Here is a 24295-nt window from a genome sequence, read left to right as displayed (position 1 = left end):
GAAAAATGCTCTTCTCAGCCTCTGTACTCAGAGAAAAGCTGGAGGTTTTCAGAAAGAGTTGCAAGGGAAAACTCATGGAATAGGTTCTATTGTTGGTTGTAGAAGCTGCAAATATGCAGTGGTCTTGAGATCGAAAAGACTGTTTCAAGGCCAGTGTTCTTTATAGGTTCAACATGATCTATTGGTTAGTCAAGCCATTTCTCAGTTTTATTCTTTGTTAAACTTGTCTATTAAATAGACATTTTACAGAGGGGCATCTAATTTATGCAGACAATTCAAGAAATTAGCAGGAGGGTAAGAGTTTACTTTTTTTTTTTCTGGAAAACCTGAGCTTTTACTTTTTAACAAACATAATAGTGCTTTTTCCTTTTTTTCCTTTTTTTTTTTTTTTTTGCTTTCTTTAGGGAAGTATGAGGTGTGTAGCAGAAGAATCACCTCTGAAGCAGATATCTATAAAGAGATTTCTTAAGTGCCAGTTTTGTAGCAAGAAATTTGGTGCTATTTTACTAGTCTATGTGCTGTGGAAGGATTTGCAGTAAAGCAGAGACTTGGAATTTCAGCAAAAGTATCTGTTATGTACTAGCAGTACTTTGGAGGGAGATATCCAGTTATTTCTTAAGATCTTGAAAGCACGATATGAAAAATCAGATTTTCCACATTCCCACTCACAAGTTAACTCCAGTGCAAACAGAGGTCTCTTGGTCTCTTTATTTCATAAGACTTATTTAACACTGGCTCTGCTTTTGAGACTTATTGATTTTGGTGTATTCCAGGCCAGGAAAATCAAAGTCATATTGCAAAAATATCCTCCTGAAGTAAGTTATTACAATTTAATGTAGTTGTAAAGGATGACTCCTTGGTTAAGGAGCTGGCCTGGGACTGGAGAGTTCAAAGTGAGTTCAGTTCAAGGCTGTGACCCTGTAACAACTGTAGGCACACCAGGAAATCTTCTTGGGTCTCAGCTCCCCACCCAAAAAATAGCACTTGTTTCTTCAGGCTGAAGACTCTATGTATATGCATATAGCATACATACAGAACAATCTGCTTCTGATCTGGTTCTTAGCTGCAACTGTAAGTAATTAATGGTCGTAAATTCTACACTACCCTTTGTGTTTCTCTTTTACAGTCCACATCATGGGGGATGTGAAACTGGTGACAACTACTCGAGTATCCAAAACCTCCCTGACACTCAGCCCTTCAGTTCCTGCTGAGGCACCAGCATTTACTCTTCCTCCTCGGAATATCCGGGTGCAGCTGGGAGCCACCGCAAGATTTGAGGGAAAGGTAAGAAATGGAGATGATGGAGGGCTTCTTTGTTTGGTTGCGCCTTTTCCTGAGGCTACCTCATAGTCTGCAAAGCTAGTGAAATTGCCTCTTCAATATGGGACCTCTACTTAAGAAGAATACGCCAGTGTTTCCATTCCTGAGAGGGCAGGAGTGTGGCAGGTCTGTTTCTGAGCAGAGGAGAGCGTTGCAAAACCTGACAGTGTGCTGAGTTAACCTAGATGAGCATCCTAGGCACTGAGCTAAGTATCAGTGGAAAACTGCCTCAGGAGCTGTCTCTAATCACAGAGCATATTTTCTCCTACTGCATATCGATCTCGATGCCTCCCAAAGTTGCCTGCTTCTGAAGCTTTACGTGTAGAACAAAGCTAACTGTGTTACATGTGCTTCTTGGTAGTTAAGCTACTAATCTGTAAAAGCGAGTTGTGACTTTTTTGTATCTGCACCACCTGCCATACATGTAGCTAATCTGAAAGGAGAAAGCATTTTCAGAGGACAGACTGGCAGAGCGTGGGCATATGTGGATCCCATGTTCTCCCCTTTGCCTCACAACTGAGGCACTGAATTGTCCTTACCAGCATCCATATTCTTTTCATGCTTCAACCCTGGTATGGTCTCGTACTTGTTCTGTTTATCTTCCTTTCTTCTCCCTTGATCCAAATCTTTTTCCTGGGGCTGTCAGTTTTCCCTCTTAACCCTTTCAGCTTCCTCCATGTTCATGTCATGCTCTGATTGAGTGCTGACAGCTATATTATCAAACTGAATGCAGTTCTAATCTTTGAAGTGGTGGGATTTCCCTGATAGAGGCAGGAAACTGCAACTTTACAATAACTAAAGAAAAAGCTAAAAGGAATTTGGGAAATTTATAACTTCTGAAACTAACTTAAACAGAGGGCCAGTAGAGGGCATCTGATATATATCTTATTTATTTATGCAAAAGCAGGCTAGGATTTAATTATTTATTTATTTCCACCAGGAACAGACCACAAAATTCCTGGAGTATGTCAAATTTTAAGTGCAAAACTAAAACTCAGTAGTAGTTCTTGGAATTGACTTTTTGAAGAAAAGTCATCATTTTTCATTTAAAAATTAAAAATAAAAAAAAAATGATGGAAGCGTTTGAGCCAGAGAGCAGATTTTTTTTTTTTTAATCAAACATTTAGATATTTATTTTATTTGATTTTAGTTTCAAAAATAGCCTACTTCTTCTTGGAATGTTGGAATACCAACCAGAGTACCTCTCTGTGTGTGCAATGTTGGCTGGTCCCAATGAACATCCTCTTTCTTACTGTTTTTTTTTTTTTTTTCTCATTATTTCACCTTGATTGGTTGCAAACAGTGAAAAGATGGCATGTTGCTACTTTATTTATGTGATACCTGTGTACAATACTATTCTAACCACAACTGGTTCTTCCAGACAGCACTGCAACTAGCAATAACAGTACAGTGAAATGAAAGTTGAATTGTGTGATGTTGCTAAGTTTTAGTTTTACATTTCTTATGTTTCCTAATTAAAGACTCAAGTAGGGTATTTCCAATTTTTCGTTCACTCTGCAGACTTTTTATTATTTGTCAAAAGAAAGCAGTGGTAAAATTGACTGTCTTACAAGTTAGAGTGCCATCACTGTTTTGAATATTTTTTTCAGAGCTAGCTTTAAAATATTAATTCTTCGAGGATATCCATCCCCTTTTTAGAGTTGCTTTGAACATGGGAAGGGTAAACTATGCAGGGTTTTTAGTAGCTTGGATAAAATACACAAATTCAATACTAATTAAACTTAACAACTTAAGTTCCTTGAAGGAATGATGGTTTGATGGAAGTTCTGGATTGAACCTCTTGATGAAAATCTAAATTCCATTTCTACCTTTTTGCTATATGAAAATGGCTGAATCTTTTAATTTTCTGTGTTTAAAATGCAGATGATAATATACTGGCTGAATGCATGTCAAATAGATGAAGTAAACCTGTATTGCTTAAAGTGCTTTATTAAGTGCTGAGCGTTGAGACTACAGCTTTGTTGAAATACATATGAGATCTGCAATTACTTTGTGGCAGATAGACTGCCTTATGTTGTATTCCATGGCTCGGCAAGCCAAGATAGGTAATTACAGCCACTGTCTTTGGCACTTCAGCCTCTTGCTGTGCACTGAGTATTGTCTGGTATTTGCGTAGTGCAGCTTTGTTTTGCTTCTCTCAGCTAATGCAGCTGAGAAGCATACAACACAGCTGTAGACATAAAACAGCCAATCTTTATCATTGTGCATTAGTTCCAAATTCCCTGGAATCAACTCTAGTTGGAGGCTGAGATACAAGCTTGCAAATCTGGGGGAGGGAGAAAAACCTACATTATAATAATTGGAAATACAGAGTAATACAAGCACAGCATGTTCTCCTTACTATCTTGTGCAAGAAAAACAAGTTTTATAATGATTATACTGCCTATAAAAGTTGAGTTTGTGCGATCTGTTGTTTATAATGTAAAGTGCTTGGGGAGCTTGTGTTTGGTTCTGTTGTTTATAACTGCTGGGTCCAAATGAATGTCTTACTGTGTTCCTGGTCTAGTAACATGGATAGGGGGAGGGGGGACACAATGCCACAGTTTGGAAGGACACCGTCATTTAATAGCTGCAGTCCTTCTAGATTGCAGCCTCAGAGCTCATATCATCTGGGACCATCTTTAGCTACTTTGTAGAATGTAGTTTCTTCCATTACTTCAATGTTCCAGAGGTTCAGAAGGACAGAAATTAATATGATTTAGTAATAGAGGTAGCTACTGAACATACTTAGTATTTTCTATCCTGGAAAATAAGCTACAGATGTTATGAGGGTCTATTGCTGGTACTCTGCTTCATCACATAGTATAAATATTAAACTAGACTTAGGCTAAAGAAAAATAAAAAGTTTTAAAAATGGCTAGACAGGAGATTTTCTTCAAAGAGTTCCTCCACAGTGGAATCTGTCTTATCAGAAAGAACAAACATTTTGAGAATCCAAGACAGGATATAAATCTGTTATTGTGGTGATCCTGTACTTTCACTAAGTGAACAAGAAAGAGGGAGCACTGGAGTCAAACTTTTTGCTTTTCTTTCCAACAGCATGTAAGACAAATTGTGTGAAATGGCAATTGAAGATCAAGGAGAGAGTAGAAACTGAGAAATAGCCCATAAATGTAGGAAATGGGAAGTGGAAAGGAATTGGAATTGCCATTAACATTAATATATTTTTTTCTGTTCCTCCCACTACCGCCCTGCTTTTCTTGCTAAAATCTCAGCAAGTTTATCTATGTCTGACTGCAAATCTCAGTTTCCTAATGTGATCTCGGGGTAAAATGTTAGCTTATCAACTTGCAAGTACATGAACATGATGTTGGCCTGGAAATCTGACTGAGGAGTGGAACCACTTAGGCTAAAACAAGGTTACCTTCCCCAGGCACTCCGCTAACCTCTGCTGCATGGACAGCTAAGTTGTTCATCAGTCAGTTGCTGAGGTGCTTGGTGGGGAAATCTTCCCAGATTATTCTGAAATTGTGTTGTAGTTTCGCAATTGATTGACAGGCAGATCTCCATTGCATGTCTTATGTGAGATGAACAGCTCAGGGAAGTAACCCCTGCCATGTGCTAAGGCATTCTACCTTGTCTGTCAGTACTTTTTAAGATACTTTTGGAACAGGAGAGCATGCCAAAATGTTACCAGGCTCTGTTTTAAGCTGTTTGCTTCTCTGATGGAGAAACTGGAATCACTGGAATATTTATCAGTGCTTTGCAATATTGAATAATTTTTGTGTATCTTTCTAATGCAGCTGTACATCACTGGATGAACTGTAGAACTTAGCAGTTATTTGAATGTTGCCCTGAGTCTACTCCTGCTTATGGTGTAGGTGGAAGCAGAGTAACTATGTGATTAGCTGCCCATACATAATTTTGCTGAACTTAAACAGCAACGGACTGAACACATCAAAATTATAGCATGAACACTTCTTGTTCTTTACTCTAACGTCACTGAATGTCAAGCAGTAAAAATTGACAAGTCAGTTTCCAACAAACCTTTCCCTGTCCAGAGTGATGTTAACCTCTGCATTTGCTTGCTGCTAGCAGTTAATTCAACCTGCTTTGGCTGCATGTATGTATAATTTTTGAGGGTAGTATTGATGGTCATTAATTTTACGAGCCTAAAGAATACTTGTGCTACAGCTCTGCCTGAGAGGAACAGCCAAATGTCATGCTACAGACCACAGACTGATTGCCTAGGGGTCAGGAAAGAATTTTTCTCCTTGGATAAAGCATTGCACAATTGGCAACAGTGCAGTGTGGGTTGTTTTTCTGCTTCATGTGAACCATCATATATGGTCCATTGCCAGAACCAAGTTGTCAACGTACTAAATCTAGTCTGGTATTCTAATCTGGGGGAGCTAGAAGTCATGTATTGACAGATGTAGTTCAGAGTTTGTGCAGATGTTGGGGTATGTAGTTCAGAGCTTGATGCCCACCGAGTAGTTATTGTCCTGCTGTTCCCATTCCATCCTCCCTCAAATAAGGGAGCTGAATGGTAAATATTAAGACTAGCCAGGTTAATGTCAAATCCTGCCCGTGGTTAACATTCTTTCTTGTTTTCCTTCTGTCATTCTTCTTCTGCAACACCCAACCTGTGTCTGTTTGTTTGAATCATAGTTAAGGCCAATGATATGTGTGAACTTGCCAATGTCTGAGCTGCTTTTGCTGCTGCTGGCTGCACAGGTACTCTTTCAAATATGTTGCCTGAGGAAATTGTCTGAGATCAGACAGGGAGAAACAAGAGACAATGGAGAAAATGACTACCTTCTAAGGGAAAAACTGAGATCTAACCAACCTGTTACGTTCTGGCTGCTGTACCAGCTTTTCATGGCAAAACCTTTGTCATTTGCCCTTTGCTTTGGACTTAAGCTGCAAACGCGTGCTCCATTTTCAAGTTTCAGTCAGCAGACACTCCAGAAGTATGCCTTAATTACATTGTATGTCTGGATTTGAGATGGCAGAATCTGAAATGAGAGAAGCCCACATGATGACAGAAGATGATGACACGGCATAAAATCCTTTGCTGTTGGCATGAGATGTTTTCTGTTACAAAACATACCAGGCAGCTAATTGCATGAAGCTGCCAGTGGTTTTGGATCTGTACTTCCTGGAGGGGTGACTGTTCTAAGCTGTATGAGGAAGAAACTCAGGAAAGATCCATGCTTTTATGGGAGACTGCTGCCCTGCTGGGAAGTGGTTAAAGTGGGATTCAGTCACAATTGTTTTCCCATATGGCGTTATCTGCATACAGAATTATTTGAAGACACTTCATCAAATGATACAAGCACCCTTGTGTGGGACACCTATTTTTGTTCCCTTGCTTATTTTTCCTTCAGGAAAACCTGCAGAGGTAGGAGTTACTGCTCAAGAAATTTCTTGATTTTGGACAGTTGTGGTGCTGTTAGCTCCAATTCTGTCTTTCAATCTCTTCAGCTCAGAAATTCACTCCTTACCTGTCTGCCTGTCCACGGCCATCATGTTTATATTCAGGAATTTCCAGATATTGGTATATAAGGATTGTCTGTTTAGTATGTGTGCAGTGTGTCCAATGATTCCCAAAGTACTGGACGTAGTCCACTGTCCCTTGCAATTGGTCTGTGCACGTGCTGAAGCAACAGCCAAGACTTCTGGATATTTGGCAGCTCAGTTTGGTCAGACCTTTTGCAGAGTTGTTCCAAGCTGCCAGACATTCAGAAATCCTAGACAACGTTAAATATTCTGAAATTCCACCCAGACAAAATTTCTAAGCAGGAAAGAGGCCATGATGGGGGAAGACTGGATATACAGTATCCCTACCCTCAATTGCCGTTTTTCAGCACAATGTTGATTTTGTGTGTGTGTATTTGAGACTGCTTTCAGTAACCCACCCACCCCCAAATTATGGAAAAAATGTGCTATTTGCCACTATCATATATATTATTCTGTTTGCTTTTTATCTCCTTGCCCATCTTAATTGTTTATCTAGAATAATTTGTGAACAGGAGCTACTCTGTGCAATGGCAGGAAGACTGGCTCCCGTTCTTGGTTGACTTGTTGGCAATTGCTGTAATTAAAGGAACATAAAAATCAGGGTTTTTGTTTGTTTGTTTGTTTTTGGTTTTGATAATAATAGTGAATCTAGTAAGGATGATTTTAGAGCCCTTCAACTAATTTACATATGAGCTAGAGAGAATCTCTGACTTTGTGTTGTACCTACACAAACAAGCATTGTTTTAACTGAAGCCAGAACATGCATTTGTGCTGCTCTTGGCCAGTAACTTTTCTTTCTGTCTTTACTTTAACATGCTTCCAATTGTTTTGGATTTTTAGATGGATGCAATGAAAATCCCATGAGGAACAAGACAATAAAAATCATGTGATTTAATTGAATCTACCTGCTCCCAGTTTGAGATGAGGGGAAGGGAGAACAACAAACTTTTGATTCTGGAAATTTTATTGTAGACATCTGTTTTGGGATCACCCACTACTGATATGTGTTATCGGAATGCATGGCTTTGGATCAGCTAAGAAAGGCAAGTGTGGTTATTTAAGGATTTACCCATAAGAATATGTTTAGAGTTGATCTTGAAGACAATAGAGTTCTTCGGTAGGGACTTCTGAGCTTGTTATTTTTCTGTAGTCCTTAAACAAAAATCAAAAAAAGCAGTCAGTATAATTCTTCTTATTTCTCTTGTCCCATGACGGTTAATTGTGAATCTCTCAAATTTCAGTTAAGTCTAATTAGATTTTTCAATTCTGCTTTTAATTTGAAAAATAACATCATCTTTTCCAGGCTAGACTCCTTCCCTCTTCTGAGCTAGTGCATGTCTTTTTTGTGGTCAACTCCATTGGCAATAACACTCATCATGTAGCATTGTGCTTCCTTATTTAAATAAATGTTTCAGTCTCACTGCTGGAGAAAGCAGCTTGGTGTGACAAGCAGGCTCAAAGAGCACAAGTTGGGGCAGGTAGGAGAAAACCTTTAAGGTGAACTGGTATGACCTATAGTATGAAGGAACCAGGTAAATTATATCAATAAAAAAGGATAATCTACTGTAAAGCAGCCTGTAGACTTACTATGTCCTTCTTTTTCTGAGACTTCAGTCTCAGTAAAATGCTCAGAATTCTTCCTCAGAGAGTATTTCTTGTGAAAATGATATCCTAGATGGATAACATGGAACCATTGAACAGCAGTGACTCTGCTGATGCTGCTGCCAACAGGTATGAAAATGTACTAACCATGGCACTTGGACTTCAGAGCAAATTTACTGCTATGGATTTTATCTGAGTTTAAATATCTTTAATTTCTGAGTGCTCAGTGCTCTTTCATCCTTCAAGGTAGGGAAATAGCTATACTGATTTCACAGAATAGAGACCAGATCTGTAAGCAGGCTTGAAAAAAATTTTGATGTACACTAGGTAGTAATTTCAAGAAAAATGTTTTCACTATCCTGTAAGCTCTTTGTGTCTATAAACTTCTTTTTCTACTAAAAATAAATAAATAAATAAATAAATTCTGTAGTTAATTAAGGTTTTACTTCCATAGGTGTTCAGTTTAGTTTTCAATGTTCAGTCTGTAGGACGTTATCACTACATTGTTGGAGGTTACTGAATCTCTAGTGTGTGCCTGAAATAGCACATATTTCTGTGCCATAGCTGCCAGAGCTCACTGCATAGTGTCTGGGGACAAACCTGCCTTCATCATGGTTTTTAAGCCAAAAGAAATCTCAGTTCATAGTTCAGTATCACACGTGAATATACTGTATTCTGTATGTACTTCTCTCATGTGGAGGAAATAACCTCTGGAAAAGGAGAGATGTTGACATGTTGGGGCAGTGCTTGATGAGGAGATGCTGTCACTGTTATTGCTGTCAGAGGTTATGTGTGAAAGCTCTCTGCACTAGTAGGAGCTGGAAAATCGAGGTATTCCACTGACTTGTAATCCCTGAGATGACCAGTCCAGTATAAGGGTCTTGAATTGTTGAATAAAGGCCCAAATATATTGAATATATACTAGGAAATCTGACAGACAATTTATTGTCTGTCAGTAACTGCCTTTTTTTTTTTTGGTTTTTTTTTTTTTTGGTTATGTTGGACGGAACTTTCTCTAATTCTTTATGATACAGGATGGAATAGATGGAATATGACCAGCTTCTTCAGTGACCAATTTCCCAAGGACCTCATTTCCAAGTTTCTGCATTTAGTTACTGAATATGGAATTAGAGATGTTCCTGGAATCAAATTCCTTCAAATTCCTGTGAATTTAACTCCCAGTGACTTTTCCAAGGCTTGCTACAAATCAGGGGAAGAGCAGGGAATTAAATCATTCTTCTTGACTCACAAGTTATCAATCTGACATCTGGGCTACCCTTCCCACATTAAGGATGTGTTACACTGAGATTCTAGAGATGATCTAGGCTCTTTCGCCTTTCTTCTTCAAAGGGCTTGTAGGACTATGCATGATTATGCATGAGAGTGAACACCCAGAACTGTTACATTAAAAAAAAAAAAAATCTTTTTCTAGACTTTCTGGTGATGAAGATAGTCTTATTCTCTGTAAATCAATGCATTGCTATAAACCTGTAGCCAGACAGAACAAAGCAATCCTTGTCTTCAAAAAAGCTTTGCTTAAAGCTGGTGCAAATTCCAAGTCAGCTTTGCATGTCGTTGATGCTTTATAGAGATTTTTGTAACTCATGTGTGGAATGAGGTGAAATGAGGAAATATTTTTTTTATCAGTATTTCTGTATTTCCCTTGCTTTTCTGCACCTTTTCACAGTACTTCAGTGAATGTTACTCTATGGAATATATTGCTCATTACAAGTGTAACAGTTGAGCTTAGTGAAATACTATGCTAATATGTAGCATATACAAGAAATTTTCAGTTAAAGATGACAACAATCCGCACATGTGGTCCTAAGAAAATGGGGACTCAAAGAATAACAAATTAAATAATTCTGCTTATGGTCACTTGGCTGTTGGTGACAGAATAACTGAGCTTATTTCACCCATTTCTGTGCTTTCCTGACTCATGTTGAATCAATTAGAATGGTAATTTTCTTGTAGCTGTACAGTAGAGTCTCAAATTGTAACTGCGGGGCCTGAGAGGCTGCTGTTCTTTCTAAGTGCCCCATAATATACAAGCAGGCCTATAGTTATGCTGCATGTACTATTTGTATTGATTTTGCAAAACTTTAGAATATTAGTGTGATGCATACTAAAAGTTTATAACTTTTAGTAGTATCTGGCATCTTGTATCATTTATATCACATTCCCACACTCATCAGACAAACAATGAATTAAGAATTTTTTGTTCTGGGAGCACCCTGGAACAAGAGTTAAATATACTTAAGCTTGATTCTGCAGCTTATGTAAGTTCTGGTGTTGCTTTATAAAAGAATAACTCAGAAGTTTGTCTCTGCAGGAAGGCAGATATAAATATTTCATAACAAAGTGATGATAAAAGCCAGGGCACTGGAAGAAAAAATATGATAAAATCTTGGAAATACAAATTAAAGAACTATGGTAAATGATATTGATTTTTGCTTATTTCATGGTACCACTGAAACAGCATAAATGAATGGGAATCTTACTCTATGTTTGCAGATAGCATTTAACATGTACATAGGCCAGTCTAGAGTTGGACTTTTCTCTGATGACCTTTCTAGCTAAAACAACAGAGAAAATAGTTGTTGTTATCCTCTGTGACATTTGTTTGGAGTACTGAAGCATGGTGAGATCTACTGGTTTGTACAAGATCATACAGAAATACATGCCTGGATTCAGCATTGAACTGTGCATTCCAGAAGTTCGGTTCCCATCCACTACCTTAGATGTGATCCTATCCTTCTTGGAGATAAGTATCTTCTGATTTTTGAAGAGAAAGTTAAGATTTCCAATAAATAAGAATGTTACCAATATCTAGGTGACTGCTGTTGATCTAGAGCATCACTCGATGAAAACAGAATAGCAGAAGTAGGTCCTCAGTGCCTTGACACAAAAACTAGTCTGTATTCATGTTGGGATATGCTAATGGACAGAATTGTAGACAAAGATTTGTCTGTTCAGGAGACTATTACCCACAGGTTTAATGGAAACCATTATGTCGGATTTGTTCAAATCTCAACAGGAATGCCAGCAACTGCAGTTAAGTGGAGCTCGATTGAAAGCATATGCAGAGTAAGCACTTTTTTCACAACCTAAACAAATATAGCTGTTTTTTGAGTGCACGTGTGTGTTGTTCTTACCAAGATCACAGCACTTTTAGTTTTGAGAGAAAGCATTAAAAAGGAGAGGCAAGCCCACAAAATTTCTCTTGAACTCAGCAGGTCTATCAATATTTATTCTGAACTGTTGAGCTAGAAATTCATAGACACATCAATTTATTTAGTATTTCAGTTAGTACTTCGAGGGTTTTCTCTCTTAAACTGTTGCTGCTCAGCCCTTGATTTTTTATTTTAAACACAGCAGTTTATATGCTAATACAGTTTAAACTCATACAGTTTGTACTTTATAAGTTATCTCTGCTAAGCTGTTATTAAAAAGTACATATGTTAAGCTTGGGAAGCTTATTTTTTGCAGACGGTTATAGGATAAAAACATCATTGAAAGTTGTTGAGGAGCAGTTTGTAATGGGCTTCTGTATGGATGTCTTAATTATTTAATGCCTAGCAGTAAGTTGCACATTACAGAATAAACAGTGCAAGAAGAAATTCTAGATGTTTAGGCTGTCCAACGTATTCATATCTTAACAATTCTACATTGCATTTTATTACCAATTTGTCATCTCATCAGTCCCACTTTTTAATGAAATTTAAAACAAATGACATTTCATGCTCATTGTGGTTGCCAGCTCTGCAAAGCAGCATTAACAAAGAAGCAGTACATACAAGTGAGGAGAATTTTTATAACCTCTCCAGACTATTGCCTTTGCCAGCAGCATTTGTCACTATCAGCAGACAGACTGTACATGAACATACAACTGTGCAGTTAGTTCAGCAACAAAACCCAGTTTTAGCATTTTCTGTGGCCACTGACAGAGTGCTAAATTGCAGGAAAATAATATTTGTGTGGCTGGAAATTGATAAAGCAGGGGCACATTCATTCAAAGCAAAGACATTTTGCTACCACCTCGGACTAAAAATGAGGATTGCTTCCCTTAGTTACAAACTTCAGAGCTCCAAGAATATTGCTGTGTGTTTTGAGTACAGTGAGCACTTATTTTTCTATTAATTTTCAACAGTAGGTCATTCACACTGTTTATATAGATTCATTACCTACAGATAGCATGTATTGGTGTTGCACGTTGGGGAATAGTGTCTCCTAGCCAGGAATATATGAACATACAAGCAAGCTGTCTTGGTCAGTGGCTTAGCTCCTGTGAGAGGGTTGGGCCACCTGTATTTGGTGACATGTAAAACCAATTCACATCATACTAAGATAGAAACTTCACATTGGTAAGAAAAAATAATAATCTTTCAGTCTTCCAGAAAGGGTATGCAATGGAAAAATAGTTTTTTTGTGTGTTGTTGCAGTGAATGATGATGATTGCCTTGAGAAAGGCAAGAAGCAGAGTACATTGTTGTCTTTAAAAAGTGACTGCCAATTCAAAAGCCAAACATCATTGTTATGAAGGGATCATTGCTCTCTGTAGATTATTGATGCAGTTTAGTTTTTTGGTTTGGTTTGTGGTTTTTTGTTTGTTTGTTTTTATTTTTTGTTTGTTTTTGGTATCAGCAGAGTTTTTTGACCTGCTGATGTTGCAGACAAGCTGTGGCTCAGAGTATTTGGATTCCGTAATCAATTCTGTCAGATAAAAGAGCTAAATATTTATAGTTTTCCTCCAAAGTGGGGACATAAACATTTTGCTTACGGCAGAGTGAAATTTCACCCTGTACATGTCAGGGGGTTTCCTCATCTATGCACTTGGTCTAAGCAATCTTTTCCACCTTTCTGAGTGGTGACTGCATGGGGGATTCACAACCGAAAGTAAAGATATTTCTCAGGCATTAAAAGCTGACGGTTTTTTGATGTGAAGAGAGGAGACAGTTTCCCAACATTTTGTTTTTCTTGTGTTAAACTACATTGTTTCAGTCTTTCTTCTAGTGCTGCCAAATGAAATTTATGGAAAAAAGTAGCAGCAAACACAGTAAATCAGGCTGTCCTGTTGAAGTGGAAATGAATGAACTGCTCCTGTTCTGACAGCTCTCACATCACAACAAAACTTGGGACCGTTTTTTTAAAACCTTGTTTCCTGTAGCAGACATTGCTGCTGCTCTGAAATGAACACTGGTCCTGTCAGGACTCCTGGCATGCTTCTACACCCATTCACAGACTTAAAGCAGCTGCTTCATTTAGCAATACCTGATAGATATCTTGATTCAGAATCACCAAAAATGGAGAGGAAGAGAAGGATAGGGAATGAGGGCACATTTTAGGAGCTTATTGGGGTATGTGGAGCAATTAGCACAAGCTATTTCCATTCAGCAGCCATGGTTGTTTCTCTTTGAACTCATTTACGTTCTTACTGCATAATCCTAAATGACCCATAACCACGCACACAGATCCGATATTTCTTTGCATTTGGGGAATTTTAAATTATTCAAACTATTCAGCACCTCATAACATTTAACACATATTAAAAGGCCTTGACACCAGTTGGTCCATGGGAAGAAAGCTTCCTCTTTGCAGTTATTTTTTTTCTTCTAAGGAGAGACTCAGAAGCAGAGAAAATTCTCGTTAAAATTGATTAGAGTTTCACCCAAAGAAGGCTGCAAAGTTCATCTTCCTTGTTTTGCCTAGAGCTCTTGTGCTTTGAGGTTTTTTTTGGCCCATTCTGCAGACTATTCTATTTTGCAGAGCTGTATGGCAGTGTTGGAGTTACAGAGAGCTGACCAGGTCCTATCTTACTATGTTGCTCATATTCTCCTGTGGTGGTGAGTTAATTTTCTGTCATTTGTAACACTACTTTACATGTTCCTCATTTTGCTGCAAAGACTGTACCTGTTCTGTCTGGACCATCTTTACTCAATACTGTGCACTTCGATACCTTTATACAACCACATTAACGTGAGGTTGATGGGTTTCACTCATCATCAGAAGAGCAGCTGTTCTCCTGTGCTACAACTTCAGTTTAGTCCTTCTATTGATCTCTGCAATAACAACCTTGTTGGCAAGGAGAAAATATGGTCAGATGATTTGATCTAATGTTACTAAATGTACAAAGCTAATTCCTTTATAATGTGAATTTGGCAAAGTCTCTGAGTGTCTCTGTGTCTCAGATGCTCAGCTATGAAGTTAGAGTGACAGTTTCCCACACAACAGCTGTGTATTTTGGAACTGAGATTGTCTTCAGTTTGTACATAATTCAGTATCCTGCGCACTCTTCAATCTCCTTGTGATGAAGTAACAGAATTTCACCACTTCGTAGAGACCTTCTCATCTGTATAAAAATGTGCAACTGTAGAAAAGTAGGAGGGAGCCAGGACAGCATATGGGTGGTGATGGGGAAATAGCCTAAACTTTCTCTTAGCCTTTATCAAAGGTTTGTGACATCTGACTGCATTTTAATTGTCAAACTGATGTTGTTTTCTTTTTAAGGGGAAACTTTGGAGACTAAAGATAGATCTAAAAAATACAGAGATCCAGTCTGCTTGTAATCCCATTTTAAATTCAGAAAACTTGTACTTAGAGACAAAAAGTTCCAGGTGAGCTATATGGGTGGTTTGTATAAAGCTCTCCTCATGTTCTAAATAGCTACAGGTCATCTGGCTACAATGTGGGGGAAGTAGAAAGACATATGTTGCTTATGGTAGAATGATTTATTAAAGCTTCATCAGAAAAGCATCGCCACTCTGGGATTGCAACACCTGTGTGAAAATGCCTCCGTTAGTGTAATAGAGGTTTACAGCCTCAGTTCCACTGACTGACGTTACAGATATATAGAAACTTTATCTTCTGTATAGAGTGTCTGCTTATTGGAAAGGGCAGAGGCCAACTTAATAGCGTTCCCTATTTCATCTGAATGATGTTTCAGGTTATTTGGGAACTGCCAAAAGCATCCAATAACGCTATTATTTTAAACGCATTAAGATTAAATTAATTATTTAAATGAAATAAAACTTAATTTAGGAAAAGCATCTAAGCATATGATTAACACCACAAGATTTGATTAGGGCTTAAGCCTATTCTTAAGAACTGCATTAGTTCGGTCTGAACTTAGGAATTAAATAAACTGAAAGCAGCTTGAACACCCAATACAGCTCAGAAATTCTACTTGAGTCCTTCAGAAATAATTGAGGACAGATGGACTCATAGATGTTATGGTACCTGGGAAAGCATTGCCTCATTCAAATAGCTATATATGGTGACTGAGCACAAAGCCAATACTCCATGCATCTTTGGGAACCCTCCATGATGAATTTCACAAAAATAGTAATAATAAAGAATAAATAAATGTAGAAGACAGAAGAAGAAATTATCTGCAGCTGCTGTCTGCTTTTCAATTAGCAGACCATGTCTTCTATGGATAAGTCATAAATTCTTCCCTGCTTGGAGAGCCACAAATGCTGATTCTCCCGAGGAACTGTGCTGGTGTGTGTAGTGTTCAGCTCCTTTGTAATCTGTAAAACGGAGTTGAATAGCAAGATGACAAAACTTGTAGATAATGCAGAACTGCTAAAGAGAGTCAAAGGGAAAACTGGTGGGGAACCATCTGCAAAAGGATTTCATTCTGTTTAGTGCATGGACTATAAAACAGCAAATGCCACTTGGCGTTGATGAGTACAAAGCAGAAAAAATAATATATACTTAGTTCAATTTTTATTAGCTATTACCCCTGAAAAAAGAGTTCTCGCCCTGAACAACTCTCTGATTAATCAGCTCAAGGTGGTAAAAATAACAAATAGAATGTTTAAAAAAAAAAAAAAAACCCTACTATGTCAATCTAGAAATCTGTGGGTTTTCACTTTTTGAATGCTACGTGTAGTTCTGATCTTTCCCTGTCTCAGTCCAGAAAAGAGAAAATTTGACAAAGGTTATCAGAAGTATTTCACGGTGTCAGGGATGGAATAAACGCAGAAGCATGTCAGAAAGTTATTCTTCCATGTGATCAAATCATTCCATGCTTTCTAGGATAGAGGGACTTTTTGCCAAGGTGCTGCACAAACCCTTGCAGTTTGCCAGACAGCCAAATGAAACTCTAAGGAAGGATCTCTCACATGAAAATTTAAACTCCTTTAATTTTTACTTTCCCCTATCCTCTGTCTTACCTGAATTCTGTAATTGCATTCTATGATCTAGAGATTAGACCCAGGGCCCACAATCTGAACTCTCTACATATAGGTTTACGATATTATAATGTTTTTAGTGGATCTATAAAATAGTTGGCACAGCAGCCAAAACAAGCCAGAAGTGTTTAGCATTCGCTATAGTGTCTCAAGTCAATGAAAACTACACTTTACTCAGCATCTTATGAAATTGGGCCATAGGTTTTTTGATGGGATTTGGAAGAGGTAAAGATCATACGGTACACTAACAAGTGCATTGAAACGATTTTAAAGGAAAAGCTTTTAATAAATAGGAAGAGAGTGCTAAGTTTCTTTTTACCTTCTGGGTCTCCTTTGAATATTATGAATTGCATCTTCAGGTAATTCCTCCTCATCTCTCATCAGGGCAAAGGGTACAATGACAAAGCTTGAAGACTCTTTCATGTTTTTGCAGTATCACATTAAATTTCTGCTTGAGACTAAAAGACTATGAGTTTTCCTCCACTCCCAATGTTAACATTAGCAATATCAAGGAGTCCAACTAGGCAAAATGTCTTTTCATTGCCCTAAATGGGAATCAAGTAAAATATGTATGGTTTGAAACTTCTAAAGGTGAAATCTTGAGAAGGAATTTAATATAGTTTTATTCTTTCTACTTTTGATTCTTTAGTAGTAGTAGTAGTATTGGTTTTGCAGCTTTTTTTCCTCCTCTCTCTCTCTTCAAGACAGTAGTCTGAATTTTTGTGTTGTCATGATTCTCTCCCTTCTCCATCCCATTTGGGAGAATAACCAGAAAACTGCACACACCAGTCATGAAGACTGATGTCTTCAGACTAGCATTCCAGTAAAGGTTATGGCCAAAGAACTAATTTATGAAGGCTGTATGCATATAGAACAAGAAAACTAAACACCAGATGTAATGTAAGTGTTCAGCTCTTTAAAAAAAAAAAAAAAAAAATACCCAAACTTTACAGAAAGACCATTATTGTTTCTTGTAGGTACTACAGATAATGCTTTGAAGTGAGCTATGTTCAGTCCTAGTAACATATTCCGGTTTTGTTTTAAATGAGGCAATTGTAATTCTAGACTGCTCATTTGAAGAAGTAAGAGACGCAAAGTTATTTGCTTTGTTTGCAAGGTCGTAGCTAAGTCCCCAGATATTTAACATTTTCATGTTTAACTTTGCCAGGCAGGTTCTCTGTTCTAGAGGTAAGTTTTTAAAATGGATAAACTATTCTCGATATGTGGTTTGTGTGTATTTAAACTCTCAGAAGGAGCTTAACAATGTATCATGTCCACTCTCCTTTATCAAGAACATATGCTGTTCATTTGTTATGGCAAACTGCAGTCAGAACCTGACAGAAACACTGTTACAAGTCTTGCAAAAAAACTGCACTGGCCAGAACCATATTTCCCATCTGCACTAACCCCAAAAAATTACATAAAAATATATCACCTCTTAGATGAGGTCATATTCATGGTGTTCACATTGCAATCTCCACAGGTTTGTACTATTTTTCTCTGAAGATTGACGTTAAGAGTTCACATGAGTATAAACTAATAAAACAAGAAGTAGCTTTTTTTTTTTTTCTTGTTACAGAACAAGCTGGACAGAGCACATGCTGTGGTGTGTCCCATTCTTAGCATCCTCTGCTAAGTCTGCTCTCAAGTACTTGATTCCCTTCATAAGTCTTTAGGTCAAGACCCAAACCCAGAAAATCTTGGCTCTTGATTGAAGGCAGACAGAGTACACTGGCTAGAGTCTAATGACTATGGGAAACATTTTTTTGTAAGCCTTAGGGATGAGCCTTTTGTGGGATGAGCCACATCCACAGAACAGCTATTACTGTCTAGATTGAATCTCTTGGGGCTGCAGGAGGGCCCTGTATTGCCTTTAGCTGTATGAATTTCAGATGAGCGTATCTAATACATAACTTGCAATAAAGTGAATAATTGTCAATTCTGGTGATACCTAAATGCTGGAAGAAGAGGTATGCTATACTTTCTCTGACATATTTCAAGTGTCAGTGTTATACACTGTTTATTCCTTTATCTACACTTTTTTGAATAGAATTACAATTACAGAATTTGTCATGCTACCCAATCACATTCCTTCTGACGCTTTCTTGGTACAATCTGATGGATTTAAGTTTTGCAAAAGGGACAGTTTATGTCCCGCTAGTAATGACTGTTTGCTAAGCCAAGTCCTTTCTTTTCTGTGTTAGAATTTTGTTTGCAGGCTGCAGAATAAAGATCAAAGTTTGTCAGATACTCTGAATAGTTTTCCACACCTCCCTTGAGTCTCCTCCTGATGTGATGTCTAATGATCTGTCCAAAGCATACTTTTTGGAAAAGCTCAGTGGTAACAGCAGGTACATATAGGTGAAGCTATCTTGTTTCTAACCCTTTATAACTTCCGATCTCTACAGGCCTTTTCTTGAGTTGTAGTTCCCAGAAATGGCCAATTTCTGGTTGAAGGCAGGCATGGGACAGAGGACAGACTGCAAACCCTTCTCAAAAAGTTACTCATTCTGTGGCATTCTTTAATGTTAAGGTAGGAAACCAGCCAAATAAGCAAGAAAAATACTGTTTTTCTAAAGGAGTTAATTGCTGTCAAACATCATCTACCAACCCACTGGCCAGTTTCTCTTATAGCATTCTCTGAGCAGTTTTGTTTGTCTAAGTCCCCTTTTTCCTACAGAAGGAATGACTAGATCACTAGAAATACCAAAAAAAAAAAAAAAAGGAAAAAAAAAAGGATAAAATGAGTTAACACATGGTAAATACGAATGATATGACTGTTCAAAGTGATACTAATGTCACACATGGCAAGAAGAAAACCAGTCAATGATTACAGTGATTACAAACCAACGATTACACTTCAACTATTTGTAGTGGTTTTTTGTAATTTCATGTACATGATCTTATAGTCATGGTCTCTTCCAGCCCTGTTTCCCATTATTCTTCAATTAATTCATTTTTTCTCAAGGCAGAGTCAACTTCATAGTCTCATTCCTGATAGGTGTTTGTTAAACTGTCCTTACAGGCCCACAATGATGGCAACCTTCAAGTGATAAAAGTCTATTGCTTGCCCTCTCCACCGTATATGCAAAAACAGTTTATTGTCATCTGCTTTGCAGGTACCTTTATGCATTAGGAAACGTTTCTCATTACTGTCCTTCTTGTTATACTAGTTACCCTAGTTACCCGGTTCAGTGCAAACTGTGTTTTCATGTCGTTTTGATGCTCCAAACATTTTTGTCTAACTATAAATACATTTGCTGCCCTACTAACCATCAGTGTTTTTAACAAATTCTTTCTCTGTGTAGCAATGAATGAAGTGTAGGATCTGTGCATCAGTTTTAATAGCCTCAAGGACTGCATATTCCTAGAAGTTTCAAGGCATGTGGAAAAGTCCATTTTTGCATAGCTCTTTATCATTGAACATTTTAATTTAAACAACAACAACAAAAAAAATATCTTTTCTCTTAGAAGTATATTTTATATTTTTCTCTCTGAATTATAAATGGGCAGTTACGGTAAAGAGTTCTTCTCAATAAGAACGAGGTGTTAAAAGCAGTGTCAGTTAGGTGCAGAAGCAGCAAATCTGCAGACTGTAAGTTGTTAAATACCACCTACCATACACTGTTATTCTTTAACAGCCTACAGAGGGGACATACCTCAAAAAGCAGGTAGGCATGCATATTGGGTAGAAAGCTACATTTTAAATAGCATGCAAAGTATGAAAAATTGAATAGAAAATATTTGTCTTTCAAAGATAAATTCAAAATTAATTGTTCTTCAGATGGATTGAACTATCTTAATAAAACCAATTCTTTTATTCAATGATTGAATTGTTTACCTACAATGGTCTTAACTCTAGATTTTGTGGAAATGAAGGCAAAAGCAGTCTACAGAGGTAGTGGCAGAAGTGAACACTGTGCTGACAAAATGTCTGGTGTAATACATATGATGTATTTTGGGGGGATTTTGCCATCCAAGACAGTCTTTTGGTAGATGTTTTCATCTTGGTCTCACTGCCTGTGTTTTGCTGTAACCTTGAGCAGCAAAAAGTGACATTTATCTAGACCTTAACATCAAGAACTGAACATCTCAGCCAGTATAATGAATATAACACTTGAATACGTCAGGCGGTATTCACAAGCCTTTCCAACAGCCTTACGGTGCTATAGTCACAATGAGTAACTCAGCAATAACACACACCCCATCAAGGTTTCACAGTTGCTTACACTTCAGGTTTTTGCTATTTCTGGCTGACTCTTTTCGAGTGCTCTGCATTTGCGTTCATTGTTCACCTTGCTGGAGGCAGTGACAGCTATTACAAAGTAGGATCTGACTTGGAAGTTAAAAGCATGAGCCAAAAGAGTGCATCAGATTACCCGAATCTGCTACTGCAACTGTGACACATTTAAGCAGGCAAATTTATGGGTTTTTGGAATTGATATATAAGCAGCTGTTTTATGGAGCATAGATACAGGCCAAGTTTTAGAAAAACTTTCCTGCACCTTAGAACAGTCAGGGAAAAGGGTTACTGAATATATTTGGCCTTGGCTGTCACTGAATGCCTTTAGGTTTGCGACAATGGAGCCTAGTTTGTAGCAGATCATTTTTTTAATAATACTGTTTTTAGTGGATAGCTTCAATGGATTTGTTGTATTTTTTCTTCTCATTTTTTCTCTTTGGGAACCTGGTGCCATCCCTTTTCAATGACATTCCCCCAGACCTGGATGCAGACTGAATCTTAGCTCTGGAAGTTTCACAAGGCAACAGGTTCTCTCTCAGGTTTTTCCACTTGCTGTGTTGATGCATGAAGCAGGAGACCTGTTTTACCTTAGCGGACTTTTCCAATCATCTTTTACAAGACTCTAAGTAGTTGATGGGTCCAGACAAAAACTCAAAGCTCACAGCAGATATTTGCTGCTCACCGTCAATTTTCCACTTGTTAGTGTTCCGCAGGTAAAGAAAAACTGTAGCCTCACTGGGACTGGCAATGCTCACACAGACCAAGCTGTAAATAAAGGTTATAGCCTTCTGCTGCTGGGCATTAAATAAGCAGATAAATTTCTCTTTGCTGTGGATTTATTCAAGGCAGATGTTTTTAGTGAGCTCTGGAAAGGTTGGGAAGGAATATAAAACCTGCTGCAGTTCTGGAATTGATCCATTAGGATCAAAACCTAGTAACGAGTGATACATTTAAGGGTCCCTGACACTTTTATGGCAAGACTATGTATTTCAGAGCGGGCTGGCTCAGTTTGAAAGACATTCCAAACCCAAACCTGAAATAAATTCTTGCAACAGAGCAATTCAGTAAACTTCTGTTTTCCCCTTATTTCATTTTTGACAAAATATGAAAGAAAAATAAAATCAGATTTTGGGAATAGAATGATTCAACCTTTTGAAAAGAAATGGCATGCTGATCATCTGGGTTTGTAATTTTCTGGGTGGCATTTCCTCAGTGTAGAGGTGTGGATAAACAACATAGTACAGACTTAACAAGAATGAAATAAACACACACAGAAGAAATGGAAAAATACTTCACGTAGGCTTCGATATTTGGAAGGGCATGTATAATTGTCTACCTGAATTTGAAGAGTCAGGTAAAAATGGCCTTGTGTGGTCCAAGAAGGACTTAAGAATATGATAAAACAATAAGGAAAATGGAAGTAAGATGCTTCCCATTGTTTCAACCCCAATAGTTCCCTGGCATAAGGGGTGGAAGGTTTGTGCTTAGGTCCTTAGAAGTTTGGTGGAACAGTACATCATAAAAAACACCAGAAGGAATGATTGCAAACTCAAAAAAGTAGTAAATGGATGAAGTAATGTGCAATTGATGACTTGTATTCACAGGGCAGAATCTCAGCAGCTGTAACCAGTGGTTAGACTACCATTAGTTAAGCTGATGTGACGTAATGCACTGAAAAGGTGGTTCTCTCTTCACACCAATACATGTGCTACTCTTACTTGACTGTATTCTTAAAATAGGAATTTCAAAGAAATTTTGCCTCAAATATTTCAAATTCAAGGGAAGCTTAACTTAATATAAAATAAAACAGAAATGAGAGGTAGAAGCTCAATTCTAATCTATTTTCTGGCTTTGGGTAGCTCAATCTAAAATTAGAAGATAGGCAAGAGGGCATCGACAAGGTAATGGTTAGAAACAGTTTTCTGGTACAAGTCACATTCTGTACCAATGAACACATTATCAACTCACAAGAGCTATGCTACTGCAACAAAAAAAAAAATCATATTGATGTTTCACAAACTTCTTTTGGTGAAAATTAGATGTGCTGAGAAAGATACCCTTCCTGGGAGCTTGGTCTCTGATTAAGCAGTAAAACAATGTTCTACAGTAATGTTAGAGGGCAAGATCATATGGGAGCTGATGTTTTTCAGAAAGCACAGGAAAGAAAAGGCATGGCCACAAAATGCTTTAAAAATGTTGTGGTAGTTTTAAACAGTAAATAACCCTCCATTGTGCAGGGATCCACAATGCGTTCATCCTAGAGCATGACTCTTGCTGAGGTAAAGATAGAAAGAACCTGAGAAGTTTGTACTAGAAGTGGAAAGTTTATTCAGCTTACTCAGCATATTCATGCTCTTGGCAAGCATTACTGTCCTCTCTATATACATATTAAGTAATGCCAGGAAGAAGGGGTAGCCACATCACTGGCAAAATTAATTTTTCTGAACTGATACCAAAGGAATTAAAGGAAAGAGAAAAATTTCTGACAGCTGTAGCTTAAGCTCAGACAGATGAGAAGCCCAGCTGGAGTGAGGTGGGGCTGGATTAAAAATGAAAGGTTTTGAAAGAAGAGAACATAAGAGTGGGTAAGGCTGGTTGGCTAAGGACTGTAATTTGGAAAGTAAATGCTGCGCAGATAGAAGAAAGCAGAGCTGAAAGGCTGATTTGAAGCTGAGAGGAGGCTGCTGGGAGGAATTTGGACTAGTCACAACCCAGCCTTCTTCAAATCAAGACGGGTCATCAATATTTTGCCCACCTGGAGGTTGAAGGGACTTCCTGTTCAGTTGCCAAGATTTGATAATGTAGTTCAATATGCAGCATTGCTACTTTCCCAGTGAGCAAACACAGCCGCAAAGATTACTCATCCCAGTTCATCTTGATCCACTCAGTTGCTTCATGACATTTAGGCAAAGGATCAAAGAGTTGGACGATGGAGAGCTAACATATCAGAGTGGGGGGAATAGGAAAAAAAGGGGGAAAAATGTAATCAGAGGTTGCTATGACAACAGGGGAAGTGTGCTAACAGTTAACACATACTAAACCAACCTTCAAAGTGGATGGCATCTCTCGTAAAGCAGAGGAAGAACCTTTGCCTGAGGAGTTAATTCGTTAGTGGAAAAGTATATGTCTGTTTTTTCCATCTTTTTATGAAAGGAAGGCATGGATCCTCAGCAGGTTTCAACAGCTTAATTGAAATCAGTAACTGTTCTCGGTTATGCCAACTGAGAATCTCTCTGCAAATCTGAGGGTATCATTAATGTTGTAGCAGGCAAGGATATAGTAACATGGTTGCTGTTTAATGAGCATAGGATTGCTTTATTTTGTTGAATTCCCCTCTTTGGGTGACTAAGAGACCACAAAGCTCCTTAAATGTAGCAGTGTGTTTGTGTATAACTACGTCTTTATTGTCCACATGTCACCATAACATGAGAACGACCCCTAATGACACTTT

At 37.9% G+C, this 24295-nt stretch overlaps 1 protein-coding gene across 4 annotated transcripts in view; it reads left to right on the top strand.

The window, feature by feature from the left end:
* MYLK (myosin light chain kinase) overlaps positions 1-24295 on the top strand; it is a 210112-nt gene that overhangs the window by 60410 nt on the left and 125407 nt on the right. For 3 of the 4 annotated variants that reach the window (XM_083841334.1, XM_083841331.1, XM_083841332.1), the window contains one exon: positions 1127-1284. In XM_083841334.1, the coding sequence (XP_083697460.1) occupies positions 1135-1284 (150 nt within the window). In that variant the 5' untranslated portion in view covers positions 1127-1134. Of the gene's footprint in view, positions 1-1126; positions 1285-7808; positions 7848-24295 lie in introns of those variants that run through there. The other variant, XM_083841333.1, reaches the window with a different exon arrangement.

Source organism: Anser anser, assembly GCF_964211835.1.
Source record: "Anser anser genome assembly, chromosome: 6".
Lineage (NCBI taxonomy): Eukaryota > Metazoa > Chordata > Aves > Anseriformes > Anatidae > Anser > Anser anser.
This window is presented reverse-complemented; position numbering and strand designations above follow the sequence as displayed.